The sequence below is a fragment of the Aquila chrysaetos genome, chromosome 9 (assembly GCF_900496995.4).
Source record: "Aquila chrysaetos chrysaetos chromosome 9, bAquChr1.4, whole genome shotgun sequence".
Taxonomy (NCBI): domain Eukaryota; kingdom Metazoa; phylum Chordata; class Aves; order Accipitriformes; family Accipitridae; genus Aquila; species Aquila chrysaetos.
The window spans coordinates 26,338,022-26,356,309 of record NC_044012.1 but is presented as its reverse complement, the minus strand read 5'-3'; the positions used below and the strand labels follow the sequence as shown (position 1 = coordinate 26,356,309).

Below are 18,288 nucleotides of genomic sequence, written 5' to 3'. Positions count from 1 at the left end.
AAATCCTGAGCGCAGAGACCGCTGTGGGCCCCCCTGCAGCCCGGGCACAGCTCCCTCCCCAGCTCAGCACCCTCATGGGTGTCCACCCCCCGCCCCCAAATGGTGTCAACGCCCGGGTGACGTGCACCCACATGCCGCAGGTTGCAAAGAAGCCGAGGCCACCAGGGGCTTGTTTCCGATCTGCCCCCCCCCTCAAGCTCTCACTGCATTGGGAGAGCAGAGGGGGGGCCAGGGTGGTGATGCCCCCCCTGCCCGGGGGCAGCCGCGGTGTGGGGCTGAGTGAGGAAGGCAAGATGCCCATCACCTCTGCCCCACATCCCTGCAAATCCATCCCAGCTGGCGGGGTGCACTTATGTCCGTCCCCCCACTCCGCCTCCCTGGCCACTGTGACGGCCACTGAGGAAATGAAACACAGCTGGACAGCGTGACCGTACCCTGCCCCGGCCTAGCGGCTGCCAGGGACCCCAGCTGTGGGGTTGGAGGGAGCCCACACGCCCCACGGCCTTCGCTGCGCCATCGGCTGCCGACACGGTGGGGATCCTGCCCCAGACCCCGGCTCGTGGCTGAAGGGATGCCAAAGCGGGATGCGAGCAAAGCCCCCTCCGACCCCGAGCCACCGGCTGCATCCAGCATCTGCCAACAAGCTGGGGCCTGGCCGCCTGCTTCTCATTTCCAAAGACATAAAAAACTTTAACGACTGGCCATTTATAACCCAGCTCATAAACCCACCCCCTCTCCCCAGCCCCCCCGCCCCGATCACTTCCAAACCCAGCCCAGACACAAAGGCTCCCGGCTTCTCCTCCACTGCTCTCACCTTCCTTTGGATTTTGGGGCTGTAACAGCTTTCCCACCCCCTTCCCAGAACGTGCAAGGCAGGACTGGGCACACGCGTGCACACAGGCAGGGCCTGGGAGGGGGAGAATGCTGCAAAGTTGCTTACCCCCCAAAAACACCCACCACCCTGTAAGATCCCAGCCCATGGGATGCTCAGGCATCCCCTCCCCAGCACAATACAGGGATCCCCAGCTTTTTGTGTTTAAACCCACCAAAAAAGGGGAACGCCCCCCTGCCGCTGCAGAGACTCAGGGTGGAGGGGGGGGAGGGCTGTGCCCCCCCCCCCCCCAAACTCCCCCTCAGTCTCTGCCACCAGGAGCTGAGCACAGCCACGTAAACACGTCGAATGGCTGGAAAATGTGACGCGTGCCAGGGGCTCAAGACTGCCGCCTCCCCCCACCCCGCGGGGCTGCATCCAGCCCAGCACGGGTGGGGGGATCCCCCAAAGCGGCTGCTGGCTCGGCACTGGCACCATTCCTGGTCCCAGCAGCCAGAGCCGCCGGTGACGAAGGAGGTGATGAGGAGGAGCTGCGTGCGCAGGGACGGCCAGCAGCCTGGGTGGGGCTCAGCTGCTTTGGCCGCCCCGGTCCCTCAGTGATGCCAGTGGTGGGGACCAGCCAGCTCCTCAGCGCCCTGCAGTATAACCAGAAAAGGGGGTGAACTGGTGGGGCCCCCAGGAGCTGCTGGCAGGGTCCAGGTCACACCTGGTGTGAAGAGGAGGTGGAGGAAGGGTCACCAGGAGGCAGATGTTGGCAGGCGATGGGTGATGGCTGACAGCAGCCACCCGAGGGGCCTGCTTGGAGCCGACAAACGTGGCGCTCGGCCACTCTGTGCCAGTCATGGTCCCCCCTCCCTTCCTGGCAGCGCTGCCAGGGTTCCCTGCAGCCAGGTGGGAGCCAGCAGGGAGGAACGGCACCGGCTCAGCAGCGAGTGCTTGGCTGGGGCCCTCTGGCTCCGTGTCCACCTAAGCCCCTTCCGAATTCCCTGGGAGCTCGGCCCGAGGCGCTGCCTGCAGCCCCTGCCTGCCTGCCTGTCCCTGCTCCCCAGTGCCCATCCCAGCCCCAGGAACACCCCAACCCCACGGTTCTCCCCTCCCGACCCATTTCGGTGGCCAACTGCTGAGGTGAGGGGGGCAACTGTTTCGATTTCAAACGACAACGTGGAGGGGAATCTCACGTGGAGCCTGGATGCCTTCCTCTCTGGCTGGTGTTGGTTGCAACACTCCCCATGTACTCGGGGCTGAGCACTGTCCCCAGGGCCTGGAGCTCCTCTCCGTGTCCCGTCCCCCCCCCCGAAAGGAAGGGCTCGTTAATCATTTCTTTTTAATTGGGATTTTGTACATAAACATTTAAGCTAAAAGCAACCCCCCCTCCCCGGGGCAGACCAAGAACTCAGGGCATGTTCAAGAGTTCAGGGAACAACCGCACGTCGCATGTCGGGGTTTGGAGGCATCTGTGAAGGACATGGCGTCCCCAGGATGGGGGGCACTGCGCAGGGCGGCACGGCGCAGGCGGACCCAGTGACACTGGTTCCCCATGCCCGGGCTTGTCCCGGCCCACTCATTTGCAGCAGCACTTACACAACAAGGAAGATGGCACCCAAATCATTGAGGGTGAGCAGCTCCAAAATCAGAGCGGGGACTTTCCGGCACAATCTGCTTCCCACCCGTTGGGTGCTGCCCGCACCCACACCCCCGCCACAGCCCAGAGCCCTTTGGTGGTTCCTGCCCTTGTCAAGAGGTAGTTTTGCAAAAAAGAAAAACCGGGAGGGGAAGGAGCTCACCCTGGGCACTGATTCCTCCAGGGATCGAGCAAGTGCAGCCGGCAGAGCCCCAACACCACATCCAGACCCGCAGCCTCGCTCTGGCTTGGGCCCCACTGTGTTACTGGCACCACCGAGCTGTTCTGGGGGGGGATGCAGGACCTGAGAGACACCCCCACACCACTGGGAAGGCACAGGCTGGCTCCAGCTCTCTCTCCCCTGCGTCCCTGGGGGAGGACAGAGCAGCGTAACAAGGCACGTCGAGGGCACAGGGACAAGGGACGCCTGCGCCTGGCTCCATGCTCCCACCGTCTGTCCGTCCCCACTACCTTGCCTGGACAGATGGAGCGGCCGTTTGGTGCTCGCTGCTCCTCCCCATGGCCTCTGGGTCCCTTTTGGGGTGCAGGACCAGGCTGCAGGGCCGTCACTCCTGCTTGGGGTTCAGCATCAGGTGTTGCTCCCACTCTGCCTCCACCACCTTGTAGAGCTCCATGGTGGCTCGGGCGTCCTCCACCGAGGAGTGACCGCTCTTCCCGACCTGTTGGGGACAGAGACAGGGTGTGGGCACAGCCCAAGGCACCACTCCGACACTGGCTGAGCAGGAAAAAGCCCCCCTGATGCTGTGGGGGCTGAGCTGAGGGGTCCCTCCTCCCACGGACTGGATTCCAGGGAAAGGGAAACTGAGACACGGGGCTGCCTTGTTCCAGGACTGGCAGCAGCGACTGAACTCGGGACGCCCTGGTCTCAGGACAGTGTGTGAAACCCCAATCCTTCCCTGGGGATGAATCTCCCCTCTCCTGTCACCCCAGCACAGCACAGGGGGATCCCCATGCCACTCCCTGACTCTTGGGGGAACGTGGGGAGCTCCCGGCTGAGGCAGCAGCCTTGCAGAGGCATCCCGTGGCGGCCGCCGAGATCCGGGAGGAGGATCCTGCCAAGCTACCTGGATGTCCTTGTGCAGCAGCTCCTTGGTGAGGCGCTTCAGGGAGATGGAGATGTTCTCAGGGAAACCACCCTTACGGTTCAGCAAAGGGATTTTGGACGTGTCCCGGGTGAGCGCTTTGGGGTGGAAGTACTTGAGCGCCTTGAAATCGTTGTAGATGGCATGGCCGACCACGATCTTCCCAGAGAGGATGCGCAGGATCTGAGAAAAGGGGATGAAGAGGCAGGGGGTGGGGGGAGGAGGGGGGTTGGTTAGGACACCTGGCAGTCCCGCATGAGGATTTCTGCCCCACAGCAGAAGTGCTGCTCGTGCTCAGGGATGTGGGGCTGCCCCACTGCCGGCAGGGAGAAGCAGACCGGTGCGAAGACACGGGCCTGAATGTGAGTGGCAGCAGCATGGGGAGACGTTCCCTCTGCTGCAGAGGCCAGAGGGGGATGCAGGCAGCCCTGCGAGTCCCCGCAGCCTGATGAACCCCCAAATGGCCTGAAAAGGCCACGAGACAAAGCCCCCAGCCCTGTCTATCCCCCCCTCCCCAGGGCTGCATCACCCCAAAAATGCAGGCAAGAGCACACCTCTCGCTGGGCCTTGCCGAAGGGGATGGCGTTCACCATGTGCTGCTGCCGAATGCCGCTCCAGCGGGTGCGGTAGTCCACGATGGGAGCAGTGGGACGGATGTACTGGTCGTACATGACGTCGCCCTGGTAGCCCACGATGCTGCAACGGGCCAGGTCGCTGGTACGCCCGCCGGGCCCCGTGCCCACCATCTCACAGTCTATAGCCACCAGTTTGGTGGGCTGCGGGGGGAAGCTGGGGCCTTTTTGGTTTCTCTTAGCCGTGCCCCAGGCTGTCGTCTTTGGTTTCGAGGACAAGCCCGTTCCTTTGGAACCAGGACAGCCGGTCGCACTGGGCTGGGCAATGGAAGCGGGACCGTTCACTTTGGGGCAGGGTTTGGGCTGGATAGAGGTCAGTTTTTCCGGGCCTTTCCTGGTCGCTGCCTCCTGCTTCTTGTTCCTCCTGCCCCTGGGGCCCGGTTTTTGCCGGGAGCCCCTCCCGGGCGGCGGCTGGGCCACCGGCAGCTGCTTCTGCTTCAGCACACCCCGCCGTTCCAGCGTCCGCCGCCGCTGCAGGAAGCTCTTGTGCTTTCGGTTACCGGTCTCCTTCTTCCCGGGACGCTCCGAAGGGGCGAAGTCCACGTTGAGGATCAAATCCGCCATGACGGGGTCCGGCGGCGGCGGGAAAGGGGTGGGGGAGGGGGGCGGGGAACCGCCACAGCCCCCAAGCAGCCGGTCCGGTCCGATCCTGCCCGCGGTGAGGAGAGGCAGCTCGGCACCAGGATCCCCCCCGGCACCGACCCCCGAAAGGCACCGACCCCGCCGCCGTTTCCCACCCCCCCCCCCCCTCACCTCCGCTCCCCGGAAGCGGAAGCTGCCCCCGGCGGCGGAGAGGCACGTGGCCGGCGCGGACCGGCTCTCGCCGCTTAGCGCGCATGCGCGCAGCCCGCCCACTCCCCCCGACCGGTAGTGACGCAAGGCGCCTGCGCCCCCCCGAGCGGCTGGCACTGGCTCCGCGCATGCTCCCTGAGCGCCGCCGACCGCGCATGCGCCGGGCTGCGGCGGGAACTCGGAGGGGCCGGGCGGTGAGTGGCGCGTGGGGCCGCTCTGTCCCGCCGACGGGGCGGCTCTATGGCCTGGGGGTGCTGACGTTTCGCGTGACGTCAGGGCCTACCGCGACGTCACAGCTTGCCGGCGCTGCCCAGCGGCGGGGGGTGGGGGGGGCGTGGGGAGGGTTGTTCGAGCTGCCGGGGGCAGGGGGGTGTGCGTGTCTGTGTGTGTCACGGCCGCAGGGGGCGCCACACTGGGTGATGTCATGGCCCGGTGACATCATGGCCATGGGGGGGGGGGGGGAGAATGGCATGACCTGGTGATGTCATGGCTGCAGGGGGTGCCTCACAGGGTGATGCCACAGCCGGGCAACGTCACGGCTGGGGGGGTGGGAATTGCATCCTTGCGTGATGTCACTGCCTGGTGATGTCATAGCCACTGAGAAACATGATGGCCTGATGATGTGACAGCCCTGTGAGGTCACAGCCAGAGGAGGGCAGGGGGGCTGTAGCAGACTGGGGTGACATCAGAAGCCCAGGAGCCACACCCTGGGGTGACATCAGAACGCCAGGGCTGACGACACCCCCCCCCCGGCCGCCCCCAGGCACCACCATGGCAGCCCCCCCCGTGCCCTGCCCTGCAGCGGGAGCAGCAGCGAGCAGCCGACATCGTCCGCCTCCTAACGCTCTACCGGCCCCTGCTTGATGCTTACATCATCGTGAGTGTCCCCCCCTCCCCCTCAGTGCCCCCCTACATGTACCCACCACCACTGACCCCCGCATCCCCACAGGACTTCTTCACCGAGGGGCTGTGGGCACAGCTCCCCCTGCCCTGGCAGGCCGCCCTGGCCACCGCCGCCCCCCCGCAGCTGGCTGGGCTCCTGGGGGGCCCAGGGGGGCCGGGGGCCGCCTGGCCCCTCTCCCTCCTGGCCTTTGCCGCTGCCACCCGCGCCCTCGCCTTCCCCCGCGGGCGCCCGGGGGGGTCCCCGTGCCCCCCCTGCCAGAGCACCCGCCTGCACCCCCTGCTCCGTCGCCATGTCAAGCCCAAAAAGCAGCACGAGATCCGGCGCCTGGGGAAGGTGGGTGCTCCCCCGCTCCCTGCAGCCCCTGTGACACCCCCCCCCCAAACACCCCCCCAAAACCTTCCTCTCCCTGCAGCTGCTGCAGCGGCTGACCCAGGCCACCGGCTGTGACCGTGTGGTGGACGTCGGAGCGGGGCAGGTAGGAGCAGGGGCTGACGGGGGGGCTCTGAGGGGTGGGGGATGTGTCGGTGTCTGTCCCCCCCCCGCTGAGCGCATGTCCCCCCCACCCAGGGCCACCTCTCACGCTTCCTGGCCTTCGGCCTCGGCTTATCTGTCACGGCAGTGGAGGGCGACGGCCGCCTGGCCGGCATGGCGGAGCGCTTCGACCGGGAGCTGCTGCGGGAGCTGGGGAAAACGGGGGTGCCGGCAAACGAGGGGCCGCCCTGGTGCCACCAAACCGCCCCCTGCCACCGCCCCCCATCTCTCCTCACCCCCCGGGGCCCGCGCCACGTGGCTGGCCGCCTCGATCCCAGTGCTCCTTGGGGGGAGTTCCTGTTGCCCCCCGACCCCCCGGGGCCGGGTCCCGCTACCAGGAACCCATTGGGGGGTCCGGGGGGGTCCGAGGGGGGGCAGCGGGTGCTGGTGACGGGGCTGCATGCCTGCGGAGACCTCAGCCCAGCCCTGCTGCGTCACTTCACCCGCAGCCCTGCCGTGGCCGCCGTCGCCTCAGTGGCCTGCTGCTACATGAAGCTCTCTACCCCCCCAGAACACCCCAGTTCTTCCCCTGGCTACCCTCTGAGCGCTTGGGTAGCCAAATTACCAGGCCATGAACTCTCCTACCGGGCACGGGAAGCCGCTTGCCATGCGTTGGAGGAATATGCGGGGCGGTTGAGGGGGGAGAGTGGCTGCCTGCGCGCCCACTGCTACCGCGCCGTCCTCGAGACCCTCATCCGGGCGGCCAACCCCAGCAAGAAACGCCCAGGGGTGCAGACAGTGAAGAAGGCGCACACCCTCAGCTTCCCCCAGTGAGTTTGGGGTGGGGGGGCCCCCTTTTCTCCCCCCCCCCACCTCCCTTTGCCCTTAGTGTGACGTTACCCCATAGGTATGCCCGCCTGGGGCTGCCCCGCGTGGGGCTGGATCCGACCACCATCTCACTGGACTCGGAGGCCGTGGAGGCCATGTTGGAACAGCAGCACAAGGTGGTGGCTTTCTTCAGCCTGACCCTGCTGCTGGCACCGCTGGTGGAGACCCTCATTCTCCTCGACCGCTTGCTTTACCTGCGGGAGCAAGGTGGGTGCCAGGACGGCGATGGGGAGGGGGTGACGGCGCTGCCGGTACTGACCCTCCCTCTCCCCACAGGTTTCCAGTGTGCTCTCGTCCCCCTTTTCGATCCCCGGTTCTCCCCACGCAACCTGGTGCTGGTGGCCGCGCGGACCCCCCTGGGCTGTCGGGTGCTGTCGGGCCTGGATGAGGACAGCAGCGAGGACGAGGATACGGGGGTGGCAGAGCCCTCTGGAGAGAAGCAGAGCCCCCCGGCTCCCAGTGCCAGGCGCGAACCACAATAAAACCGGGATTTGTATGGCCCAGGGCTTGGCATGAGTTGGGGGCTGTGCCGAAAGCACCACGTGCCACAAATAGAGAAAATAAAGGGGTGTCTTTATTGTAGACCCCGGCCCCGGAGAGGGGGGGTGTTTCTGGTTCTCCCCCAGCCCCCACCAGTTAATACCAGTAGGATTTCTTGGCCCTGCGCGTCTCCACAATCCCCATGGCGTCCATGATCTCCTCCTCGAAGGTCTTCAGGGATGGCAGGTACGTCTTGTCCAGCGCGTCCTCCACCGCTGTGTCCTTCGGGCCATCTGTGTGCAGCCAAAGGAAGAGTGCTGAGCCCCTCAGTCCCCCCGGGGGCAGGCAGCAGCCGCCCTGCCCCCACCCCCAGCCCCACTCACCGATCCACTGCTCCGGGACGATGCCGTCCCGGCGCTGCTGCAGGGGCAAGGGGATGATCCGGCCACTGCGCAGGGAGACACGGACCCGCTCGCCCTCTTCCGTGTATCGCCATTCTACCTCCGTTGGCTTCCTGCCACCAGAGAGCGTTTTAGTGAGGGGAGGGTGGCCATGGTGGGGTTGCCTCACCCCCCTCCGCCATTACCGGTCCTCGGGGTCCACCAGGGAGATCTGGCTGAGCAGCAGCGGCGCCTCGCTGGCGATATACGTCCCGGTGTACTTGGCGGTTCGGTTGACGTAGCGGTAGTGCTGGGACGGGATGGGGGGGGGGTTACCGACGGCCCGTGTGCCCCCCCCACCACTCCGGCAGCCCCCCGCCGGCTCCAGCCTCACCGTGTTCAGCCCCTCCACCACCACCCAGTTACGGGCTCGCACGACCTGGGTGACCATCGCCTGCTTCCCCGCGTCCTTCCCGGCGAGGACCTGGACCTGTGGCGGAGGGAGGGGGGTCAAGGGGAGGCCCCCTCAGCCCAGCCCCTGGCCTTGGGGGGGGCCTGGGGAGGGGGGACACTTACCGTATCGCCCCGAAACACCTTCCAGTCCTCCTTGGCAATGGGCTCCACGAAGACCTTGCGGCGGCGCAGCCCGGGGGGGTTGCGGCGCTGGGCGGCGGCGGTGTCGGGGCGCCACGTGCCGTGCCGGTAACCGGGGGGCAGCCGCAGCCGCCCCGCGCACAGCAGGGCCGAGAGGCGCATGGTGGCACAGGGGCTGGAGGGGGACGGGACACACGGGTGAGGGTGGCCCTGCGCCCCCCAGGAGTCCCCCCTTGTGCTCCCCAGGGTGATGAGCCTCGGATGGGGGGGAGAGGACCCAGGCCTCCCGCAGAGACTTCCCCCCCCCCGCTCACCTCCGCCTCCCCCGGCCTCTCTCGCGCCTCTCGATGGGCGGGGCTGTGGCGCGGTGCGCGCCGGGACGCGTAGTCCCGCCGTGTGGCGCCGCAGGGCATGCTGGGAGCTGTAGTTCTCGGGCCCCCGCCCCTCCTCTCCGGAGCGGTGCGTCCTGGGAGCGGCCGTGGGCCGGGTTAACGAGAGGACGCGGGGGGGCGTGCGGCGCGGCCTGCCGCGGGGCTCGCCGGGAGCCACGGGGCACGCCGGGAGTTGTAGTCCTGACCCCCCCCCCGGTGTCACCGGTCGGGGGCGGGAGGGGGGGTTGGGCTGTCGCGCTCCCCGAGGCTTAGGAGCTCCCCGGGGCCTGGGGGCTCCCCCTGACCGGCCCAGACCCCTCGGTAGCGGCGGCCGCCCTGCCCGGGGCAGCTGGGAGCTGTAGTCCTGCGGCGGCGCTGGCACCCGGCCAGGCCTCCATTTTCTATTGCGAGAGCTGCCGTCTGACCCCGGGGCTGATCCTGGGGTGTTGTTCCCCCCCCGCCCCCCCCCCCGGCTCCTCCCCGAGCCCGGCCTGCCACAGGAATGCGATGGAGGCAGAGCTCCATAACAAGCCAGGGAACAGCAAAGCCCCGGCTGAAACGACCCCTCATCCCAGCCTCTCGCTGTTGCTTTCTGGCAGAATTGTGGTTTTCTATTTTATTAAACGTCTCCGCTCCAAAAATCTTCCCCCTCGCCTCTTTCCCTTCCCTCTTTCAACAGTTCTCACCCCCAGATCCCTATTTGCTCCCATCCCTTTCTGCATTTCCTTCTGGTCCCCCTCCAGCACCAAGAAAACAAACTGAAGCTGCCGGGGGATGCTGGAGCCCCTCTCCTCTGGCAACAGCCCCCATGCTGCGGGGTTAGGGCAGCCCAAAATCACCAGCACAGTGAGAAGGGGCCGACCCCGGGGCACAGAGACGCGGGTGGAAACGCTTTAAAAAGGCATGAATTGCTTTTATTTCAAATCAACTGATCAGCCCCCTAGAAATCACTAATACAAAGCATGCGCCCCGCGACGGCAGGGCCAGGAGATGCGGGTCGGTTCAGGGGTTCGTGTTACCGGGTTTCTCTTCATTTCTTTCTCTCTTTCTCTCTCTCTCTTTTTTTTTTTTTTTTTTTTTTTTTTTAAAATTTCATTTTGGGTTTTGTTTCTCTTGTCCAGAGCTGCGGACGCGATGAGGGCGAGATAGGGCAGTGCCCAGGGAGCCCAGCGGGGAAGGGACAGGCAGGAAGATCAGCTTGCCGGGGAGGCCACTACAGGCTGTGAGAGCCAAGAAAAGACCCGGGCGCTTGGTCACAGACCCCGCGGCACCAGGACCCCCCCCCCTACTGTGCTGCCGGGGACATTCCCCCGTGCCCAGGGTGGGCAGGGAGGAGCCCAGCTTTTGGGGATGGGGGTCACCATACCACCCTCACCTCTCCTTGTGGTCTCTGACCTCCTCCGCGCCTGCCTTCTCCTTGCTCTCCTGCTTGGCTTCATTGGCGTCCAGCACACTGGCGGCGTCACTGTTCTTCTCCTTCTCCCCTTCAGCCAGGTTGGGTTTCGGCTCCTCTTTGGGGGCCTCTTTGTTGTCTACCTTCTTCTCCCCTTCCTGCCCCTCTGCCTCCTTAGTGTGTTTGGGGGAGTCCTGGGTGGGAGGAGCTCAGCTCAGCCCTGCCCTGGACCCCCCCTTGCCCACGTCCCCAGTGTCCCCCTACCTCCAAAGCATCTTCCGCTTTCCTCTTGATCCCAGCTTTCTCGTTCTTCTCCTTGGACTGCTCGTCGATCACCAGCTTCCCCTCCTCATCGCTGCTGCCCTCTGTGTTGCCCTTCTTCTCCCCGTCACCCTCTGGCTCCCGTTCTGGCTCGGCGTCCTCGGGGCAGGTCTTCTTCTGGGTAGGCTGGAGGGGACATGGGGGACTCACAGAGGGGGAACGGGGGGGGGAGAAGGAGGCAGTCGGAGGGGGACACGAGGCGCTGGGAGCCCCCTGGCTCATGACCTACCTGGTAGCCGGAGGCTTTGACGGTGGGGTTGTTCTCGATCTCCCACAAACCTTCGCTGAACCCTTTCCGTTTGTTGGGTTTCCCAAACTTCTCCTTGCATTCTTCATAGGGGAAGAGGTCTTTGGGCCCCAGGAATGCCCTGCTCGGGGAAGGGGGGAAGCAGTGAGGGATGGCAGCTGGGGGGGTGGTTCTCACCTCACCCTGAAACTCCCCGGGGCTGTCAGCAGCCCTGCCCCACAGAGGGGTCGATCCGTCAGTGCCCCCCTCGGCCCCGTCTCCCGCACGTGCCAGGGCCACACTCACGTTTCATGGGTCCCAAAGAAGAAGACTTGGTATTTATTGGAGGAAGATTTTACTGCAGCTTCTGGCATCTCATCAATCTGTGTGACACAAAGGATGGGGTGAGAATTTGGGAGGGCAGAGCCCTGGCTCCCCCCAACACCGGGATGTCAACCACCAGCTGGGACATGGGTGTCCTGCATGCCGCATCCAACTGACCAACCGGCACAGCCCAGGGAGGGAGGAAAACATTATTCCTTGGGAATTCACCCACCGGCCAGCGACACCATGGGCAAGAAGAGCAGTTAATAAAACAAGTGGCTGTGCCCACCGGTGCCGGGTCAGTGGGGGCTCCCCTTCTCCCATCCCGTGGGGACGGCCGAGGAGCGGTCACCGTAAGCTCTTGTCTAGACTGGCTCAGACATATTTAGCTCAGCAAATTCACACGAGAGGCGTGCCGGTGGCGCCGGTGAAGCCAGAGGCATTGCCTCCAGCCCTGGGTTGGGGTGTGGGGAGGAGAAAGCCTGGAGGTGTCGGGATGCCCAGTGATGCCATTCTGCTGCTGGGACCCCTGCAGCTGAAACAGGGTCACTGGCCATGGGGACAGCACGGCGAGGACCATGGGGGTCCACAACCAATAGTGCTGACCCTGCCGGCAGGTGCTGTTTCACCGAGCATGAATATTCCCGAAGCGCCAAGCAGGAATAGAGCGAAAGCGACTCCGGCTGCTTTTTATAGTGTCTAAAAATAACGCCCCCCCCCCCCCCCCCCCCCCACTCCAGCCAGCGCAAGGAGCACAGCCATAAATTCCCCGAGAAAGCCTCAAAGGGAGGTGGAAGGAGCCAAAGGAGGATGCAGGCAGGGGTCTCGGGGCGGGCACCAGCACGTCACCAGGCAGGAAGGTGCCAGCGCCGGCAGCCGGGGTGCTGGGTCCCGTTCCCAGCACGCTGCTGACTCACGGCACGACCTTTGCCAAGTCACTGTCACCCCCCCCAGCTCGCTGAGCCTCAGTTTCCCCAGCCAGCCAGGCCAGCATGGTGCCGGGCTGCCACCGGGGTTTTTTTCCCCTCCTTCCTCCCAGCATGTCACCGATCCATCTCAAATGTGATGCTCAATGGCTGACCTGGCCAAGGGTTTCTCCCGGTTTCATTCCCAGCGCTGGGAATACCATGCAGCTTCATTCCCTGACATCCAAGAACTAACACGTGCCATTGGGCTGGGTGGCAATGCCGGCACAGCCCCAAGGGCAGCTGGGCGGGATGGGATGGCGGCAAGGGGCTCCATGCACACACCGGGACACGGTGGGCAGTCGGTGTGGTGGCCCATGCACAGTCCCCGCTCCCGAAGAGCTGGACCAGGGTAGGATGCACCTCCGTACCATCCCCACTGCCCAAATGTGGTTTGGGGCACCCAGGCTGTACTCCTGCATCTATCTTCCCACATCCAGGGTGCATTTCAGGATCGGTGACATGCCTCCCACCCAGCACCTCAGGGCTCCCGGCACCGCTGTCCTGCCCGGAATCCCCCTGCTCCTCCTCTCTGGCACCCCCAGCTGCAAGGAGGCATTTCAGGAGCAGAGATAGGGCAAGTGTGGACAGCCCCCAGTGGGGCAATGGTCAGTCTAGCACCGGTCACCATGCCCCAGCAGGACACCTGCCCGCCTGCAGCCCCCAGTGCTCACCCGCCCGAGCCACCACCATGGTAGCAGCTGGGAGCAGCGGCTCCGTCCCCACACGGCACCGATGGGGCGGAGAAGAAAATATGAGTCAGAGGGGTGGCCTGCCAGCCCAGCCCTGCCATGGGGATGCTTCTCTGCAAGCCATGTTTCTGCAGGTTGCTCCCAGGATGATGCGGCAAAGGCCCTGCCAGTCCCAGAGCCCCCCCGGTGAGGACATGGCCCCCTGAGCCCCTCACAGTGCTGGGACCCTGGTGGAGGCACCCCCAGCTGTGCCATTCCCCCAGCTAGTTTTAAAACCTCCTTCCCCGAGGAAAGGCGGCACACGTGGCGTCAAGGGCAGCAGGGACAGGGACGGCTGCCCCACGGCACCGTGGTCCCTGAGCCCACCGCTGCCCGTCCCCATGCGCATGCCAGGAACCGTCCTTGGCCAAGGTCATGGCATGGCCAAAGGACAGGCAGTTGTGGGCCCAGTGCTGGGGAAAGCTCACATCTCCCCATGGCCGACCCACATGGCAGCCAGGATCTGCTGCCCAGCCCATCCCACGAGCAACAGCCCCTTATCTACACCTTCTCCACCCAAACCTCTGCCCCTGGCAAAAAGGATGCAGCATCACTATCTGCAGGGGCAGGCGGGGAAGGCAGGGCGAGGGGGAGGCAGGGGGAGGCAGGCGATATACCCTGAGGGGGATGCCAATTCCGATAGCGCAGGCAGGCACCGGAGATGGGAACCCTCCCGAAAACTCCGGGGGGGGCTCAAGCTGCCCAAAGCACGCCATCCCCATCCATCCCCGCCATCCCCATCCATCCCCGGGACCGAGTGCAGCCATGAGGGCTTTACTCTCGCTGGAGGGCTTGGGCTGTTTGGAAACCCCTCACCCCCCAGGAAATCCCGCACCCCCCACACAAGGCAAGGTGCTTGCAGGCCACCCGGCTGCCCAACTGCCCTGTGATGGTCATTTGGGGCTCAAGGCACCGCCAACTGTTTGCCCGATGTCTGTTTGTCCATCCCTGTCGCTCGCTGGAAAGGTGGCAAGGGGCAGGGCGGGGGGGGCGGTTAAAGGTCTGCAGTGCTGGGTTAAAGTACATGTGTGTCCATTGCCGTTCCCCCGCCAGCTCCTGCAAATGGCACTGGTGTCACCAGCCTGTCCTTGCCCACGGACCTGCGGACCACAGGGGTCCAAAAACAAGGGGTTGGGACAGGCCCCCCGGGAGGGAAAGCTCTGGAGCGTGGCAGGGGAGGGACAGGCACATATCCCGGTGTGGACTCTGCCCCCAGCCTCTGCACTTGACCTTTGCAACCGGTCCTCAGAACGCCAGCGGAGCAAGGCTGGGAGCAGCCCACCCTGCGTCAGCCCCGGGGGACCCCGACAGCACCAGGGTACTGGGAGCAACCCACCCCCTGCCTCAGTTTCCCCACTGCTAGAGGAAGGCTGGCAATGAGGAGCCAGCTGTCAGGAAGGGGGAATTAATGGAATTAATTCACATGGGTCACACAGCTGAAAAAGCATGCCTGAGGGCACACGTAGCCGGGCTGGGGGCCTGGGGCATCCCTGAACCTTGTGGCTGGAGCCATGCACCCACCCAGGGCCATCCCCAGCCCCAGGGTACATCGTTGCAGCCCCATGCCAGCACCCAGGCTGGGCATCAAGCTTGCCTGCCCGCAGTGGTGTGACAGCAGGGCAGAGCCCTGCAGTGGTGGGCTTCTCCCAGCACTGGGCAGCCCTGGCTCTCCTGCCACCAGCAGCAAAGTACCCAGTTTCTTCTCCAAATGGTGGCAAAGTGTACAACCAGCCAGATCCAGCCCAGCAGCAAGGAGCCCTCCATCTCCCATCCACCCCCACCAAATGCCCAGTGATGGGAACAGGAGATGCTCAGGGAGGGGGACGCCAGCAGTGCCAGGACTCCCGGCACAGGTTGAGTCAAGCCCTGGGCTGGTGCACCAGTCCCTGCCATGCTCTCAGACCGTCCCAGTGGGCTGTAAGGAAGAAGGGCTGTGGCAGGATGGAAGTGCCGATGGGCAGGTGATGGCGAGGGTCTGGGTGCCGGGGACCCCAGGGAGACGGGGTGAGGGAAAGAGAATAGCTTTGTGTGCGCGAAGGCAGGGCGCCTGCTCTGGGTGCTGGCAACTCATCTCCCTGCTTTCGTGCCTCAGTTTCCCCAGTTTGGTGCTGCCCCATGTGAGGGGACGTCTCCACTGAGGGGGAGGGCTGAGCTGCCGGCGTTGGGGGATGGTGCCAGGCACCATCTCCCTGGGGGGACCATGACAGCCGTCCCCAGAGCGTGGGCCAGGGGAATAACCCCCATCTCCCCGTGGTGCCTCCGGCTCTCCCCCCTCCATTTCTTCCCTCGCCGTTTCCTTCTGCTCCAGCCACACCTGGTTGGAAACAAACATCCCAGCAAACGCCACGCACGGCCGGGTAACGTTTCATCACAGCACCCGATTAGTCACGGGCAAACCCTGCCTGCTTCACCCCAGCCCGCAACAGGATTCATCACCAGACAGAGGACTGGGGAGCTCGGCCCCTTCTACACCCCAAAACCCCCCACTTCAACCCAGCATCCCCCCCGAGCTCAGGGAGGGCAGCCTGCCCTGATCTCCCGCTACTTTTGGAAGGGGGAAACCTGTTCCCCGCCTGCCTGAGTGGCCCTGAAATGCTCGGGCCATGATGGTGGCGGTGAAACCGGCTGCTGGGAGCCGAGCACGGCGTGAAACCCGAGCAGGCCTGGCCCGGCGTACGCAGGCGCTAATTTGGTCTCCAGGAGCTCAGCCTGGCACGAGGCTTCACGAGCCCCGACCCGGCTTCACCCCCCCCCCTTCACCCCCAACCCCACAGCGATGGGGTGCGGGGGCACCCATCAGAGAAGCTTTTTGGGAACCAGTAGACCAAATCCCACCAGCATGGAATGGGTAAAAGAAGATGAAGCAGCAGGGTCTGTGTTGGGGGCCAGAGGAGCATTGCTCCCCGCCTTCCCTGCCCCCCCCAAAGGGAAGCGGTGGTGGAAGGTGGTGGAAGCAGGCGTCGGGCTCCCAGGGATCCCTCTGGCTCCTCCTCGCAAAGCCGCTTTCAAATGCGCGTTGGGAGGCCAGTGCCAAATCCGAACGCCTCCCCACCCCCTCCCCGGCCTCCCCGCCAGAAACCCTACAAACCAAACAAAAGTTATTCAAACCCGAGGAGGGGAAGGAGGAGGGGATGGGGATGTGGGTTGGGGGGCTGTAGGGGCGGGGGGGGGGAAATCTTCGGCCTTTAAAGGCCGCTGTGCGATTCCTCCCCATTTTGGTTTAATTCGGGGTTTGCAGGCAGCCCAGTTCCCTTTGCAGCAAGGCCAGGCAGGGAAGGTGGGGGGGGGGGGGGGGGGGGGAAACACTCCAAGGAAATTTAAAACTGCATCATCAACCACTTAAAAATAACTAGCAACGTATTCTGTAGCCAGAGCTTCCCCACGGCCACCCGGCCGAGCCACCACTCGGCCACCTGGCCTGCCTGGGGAAGGATCAGGCCCCAATTGCTCTCGGCAAGCGTTGCCCAAGTGCTTTATACCGGGGGGGGGGGGGGGCAGGCTCACGGTACTGACACCCCCCCCCCCCCCCAAATGCTCAGAGACACCCCCCAGCATCTGCTCGGCACCCAGGACCACTGCTCCGGTGTGAGCAAGCTGGGCAGAGGTGGCGGGTCTGGCAAACACCGGGTCCTGCACCCTGCCTCGACGCCCCCACCCTTCTCCACGTGTGTGTGCCCCCCCCCGTCCTAAGTTCTCAGTAATGCTATTGATTTTTCAAAGCCAAACTCCCGCCGAGCGCTGGCACCTATTTGGCACCCGGGCCCCCAGCGAGAGGTAAGGCCATGCAGACCTGGGGGACAGGCTCGGGGACCCACCAGCAAAGCCAAGACCGGGGGGGGTGTGTTGGCTAAGCCGCCCCCTCCCCAGTCTCCCCTAAATCATCAGTGAAGTGGAGCAGCAAGTCCTCTCCGACGCTTCACAGGGGTCCCACTGCTGGCACACCGATGGAGCAAGGAGCCAGAGTGTGGGGGGGGGGGGCAGGCGTGGTGTGGCCCCACGTGGGAATGGGCCCCCCCCAGACTCACTGGGTGATGCCGGGGGGGGGGGTCATCCCGGGGAGGAAGTGCGGGCTGGCACCGGCCTCGTGCTCCGGTCGGTGCAGGATGCGGCCCAGGTCACGGCTTCATCCCTCTGCACTGGGGGGGACGGGGGATGGGAGGGGGGGGGCTCGTCCTGCCCCGTGGGTCCTGCGGCAGGGACCGAAACGAGCCGGAGCAAGCCGCGGGGGTGGGGGGCTCCCCAATCCCACGCGGTAGCAAAAGCCACGCGGTCCCCCACCCGTGACCCCCCCCACCTGTCTCCTTCCCCCCCGCCCCCGGGAGGGAAATGAATAAATAGCACAAAAGGGGGCCCGGGGGGAGCTCGGGACCTTGTTTTAAATACATTACCCCCCCCCCCCCCAAACCCAACAAAATAACCAAAAAGCGCTTCCCCAAGCCGCCCCCCCCCCCCCCCCCCCCCCCCCCGGTAACGAATAACCCCCAACTTTTCCGTCCCGGGGAGCGGGGCCCGGGCCCGGGCCCGGCCTTTACATAAGGCGCCGGTAAAGTTGGATCCAACCGAAAACCGGCAGCCCCCCCCCCCCCCGGACCGGAGAAGCCTGACCCCGGTGTGGGTGTCCCCCCGGCCCCGGGACACCGGCTGCGGCGTGCGGCCGCCCGCGTTATGCAACGGGGAGCAGCCGGAGCAGGGCGGGGGGTCCCATTGCCTTCCCCCCCCCGCCTCCTTCCTCGGTTCCTTACCCGGGCAGGCCAGTGCGGGTAACCCTTCATCTTGGCAAAGACCAGGTCGCCGCATTTGTATTCCTTCTGCCGGTTGGACCGGGACATCTTTGCCGGTGGCTCCTCCCGGGAACGTTGAGGGGGGGATGGGGGGGGGGACGGGCAGGGGAGGGGGGGGTTAAGGATGAAGTTTAGGAGGCAAAACCCGGCGAGACAGGAATTAGCAAAGAAAAAATAAAAATAAAAAATAATAATAATAATAAAAGGAAAGGGGGGGAGGAAGAGGAGGAGAACCAGCGGCTTCTCCTACCCCCCAGCGCGGCGGGCCCGGCGGAGAGCCCGGGGCGGGGGGGCGGCGGCGGCCCCGGCCCGCGGTACTAGGAGCGGCGCGGCGCGGCGGCGGTGGGCCCGTGCCCCATGCGGTTGTTTGTGTTTGAAATTCAATTGCTCCCTCCCTCCACCACCCCCCCCCCCCCTCCCTTCCTCCTCCTCCTCCTCCTCCTCCTGCCGGTGGATGCACTCGGAGGCTCGGCAGCGCT

General features: G+C 65.2%; 4 protein-coding genes across 5 annotated transcripts; 1 reads left to right on the top strand and 3 right to left on the bottom strand.

Moving 5' to 3' along the window:
* Window positions 1–2,142: 2,142 nt before the first annotated feature.
* ISG20L2 (interferon stimulated exonuclease gene 20 like 2) lies at window positions 2,143–4,774 on the bottom strand. Its single transcript, XM_030024080.2, has 3 exons — window positions 4,111–4,774; window positions 3,539–3,739; window positions 2,143–3,133 (listed from the first exon to the last, which is right to left on the bottom strand). Exons 1-3 carry the CDS (start codon window positions 4,750–4,752, stop codon window positions 3,020–3,022), a joined length of 957 nt encoding a protein of 318 aa, XP_029879940.1. The 5' UTR covers window positions 4,753–4,774; the 3' UTR covers window positions 2,143–3,019.
* Window positions 4,775–5,006: 232 nt separating this feature from the next.
* METTL25B (methyltransferase like 25B) lies at window positions 5,007–7,742 on the top strand. Of its 2 annotated transcripts, none has more exons than XM_030024077.2 (7): window positions 5,007–5,174; window positions 5,744–5,857; window positions 5,930–6,217; window positions 6,297–6,359; window positions 6,452–7,185; window positions 7,263–7,450; window positions 7,520–7,742. In XM_030024077.2, the coding sequence occupies exons 1-7, from the start codon at window positions 5,025–5,027 to the stop codon at window positions 7,723–7,725; spliced, it is 1,743 nt and encodes a 580-aa protein (XP_029879937.1). In that variant the 5' UTR covers window positions 5,007–5,024; the 3' UTR covers window positions 7,726–7,742. The 2 variants fall into 2 exon arrangements, with proteins under 2 accessions (XP_029879937.1, XP_040981639.1); XM_041125705.1 differs by having other exon boundaries at window positions 7,245–7,450.
* Window positions 7,743–7,795: 53 nt separating this feature from the next.
* Window positions 7,796–9,098, bottom strand: MRPL24 (mitochondrial ribosomal protein L24). Its single transcript, XM_030024082.2, has 6 exons — window positions 9,012–9,098; window positions 8,680–8,872; window positions 8,498–8,593; window positions 8,310–8,413; window positions 8,107–8,237; window positions 7,796–8,016 (listed from the first exon to the last, which is right to left on the bottom strand). The coding sequence occupies exons 2-6, from the start codon at window positions 8,857–8,859 to the stop codon at window positions 7,880–7,882; spliced, it is 648 nt and encodes a 215-aa protein (XP_029879942.1). The 5' UTR covers window positions 8,860–8,872; window positions 9,012–9,098; the 3' UTR covers window positions 7,796–7,879.
* Window positions 9,099–9,960: 862 nt separating this feature from the next.
* On the bottom strand, window positions 9,961–18,197 carry HDGF (heparin binding growth factor). Its single transcript, XM_030024081.2, has 6 exons — window positions 17,771–18,197; window positions 11,315–11,391; window positions 11,012–11,150; window positions 10,726–10,908; window positions 10,444–10,655; window positions 9,961–10,288 (listed from the first exon to the last, which is right to left on the bottom strand). Exons 1-6 carry the CDS (start codon window positions 17,855–17,857, stop codon window positions 10,282–10,284), a joined length of 705 nt encoding a protein of 234 aa, XP_029879941.1. The 5' UTR covers window positions 17,858–18,197; the 3' UTR covers window positions 9,961–10,281.
* Between the last annotated feature and the right edge of the window lie 91 nt (window positions 18,198–18,288).

What these genes read in the sequence shown, in the direction of transcription:
- ISG20L2 (XM_030024080.2), bottom strand. Translation starts at nt 4,752, where the DNA reads ATGGCGGATTTGATCCTCAACGTGGACTTCGCCCCTTCGGAGCGTCCC. An exon ending in TCGGCAAGGCCCAGCGAGAG is followed by an intron (nt 3,740 to 4,110) that starts GTGTGCTCTTGC and finishes CCCTTTTCTCAG; the next exon opens with ATCCTGCGCATCCTCTCTGG. An exon ending in TGCTGCACAAGGACATCCAG is followed by an intron (nt 3,134 to 3,538) that starts GTAGCTTGGCAG and finishes TGTCCCCAACAG; the next exon opens with GTCGGGAAGAGCGGTCACTC.
- METTL25B (XM_041125705.1), top strand. Translation starts at nt 5,025, where the DNA reads ATGCGCGCAGCCCGCCCACTCCCCCCGACCGGTAGTGACGCAAGGCGC. An exon ending in GAACTCGGAGGGGCCGGGCG is followed by an intron (nt 5,175 to 5,743) that starts GTGAGTGGCGCG and finishes GGCCGCCCCCAG; the next exon opens with GCACCACCATGGCAGCCCCC. An exon ending in TGCTTGATGCTTACATCATC is followed by an intron (nt 5,858 to 5,929) that starts GTGAGTGTCCCC and finishes GCATCCCCACAG; the next exon opens with GACTTCTTCACCGAGGGGCT.
- MRPL24 (XM_030024082.2), bottom strand. Translation starts at nt 8,859, where the DNA reads ATGCGCCTCTCGGCCCTGCTGTGCGCGGGGCGGCTGCGGCTGCCCCCC. An exon ending in AGGTGTTTCGGGGCGATACG is followed by an intron (nt 8,594 to 8,679) that starts GTAAGTGTCCCC and finishes CCTCCGCCACAG; the next exon opens with GTCCAGGTCCTCGCCGGGAA. An exon ending in CTGGTGGACCCCGAGGACCG is followed by an intron (nt 8,238 to 8,309) that starts GTAATGGCGGAG and finishes CTCTGGTGGCAG; the next exon opens with GAAGCCAACGGAGGTAGAAT.
- HDGF (XM_030024081.2), bottom strand. Translation starts at nt 17,857, where the DNA reads ATGTCCCGGTCCAACCGGCAGAAGGAATACAAATGCGGCGACCTGGTC. An exon ending in ACCCGCACTGGCCTGCCCGG is followed by an intron (nt 11,392 to 17,770) that starts GTAAGGAACCGA and finishes TGTGTCACACAG; the next exon opens with ATTGATGAGATGCCAGAAGC. An exon ending in AAGCGGAAGATGCTTTGGAG is followed by an intron (nt 10,656 to 10,725) that starts GTAGGGGGACAC and finishes CCTCCCACCCAG; the next exon opens with GACTCCCCCAAACACACTAA.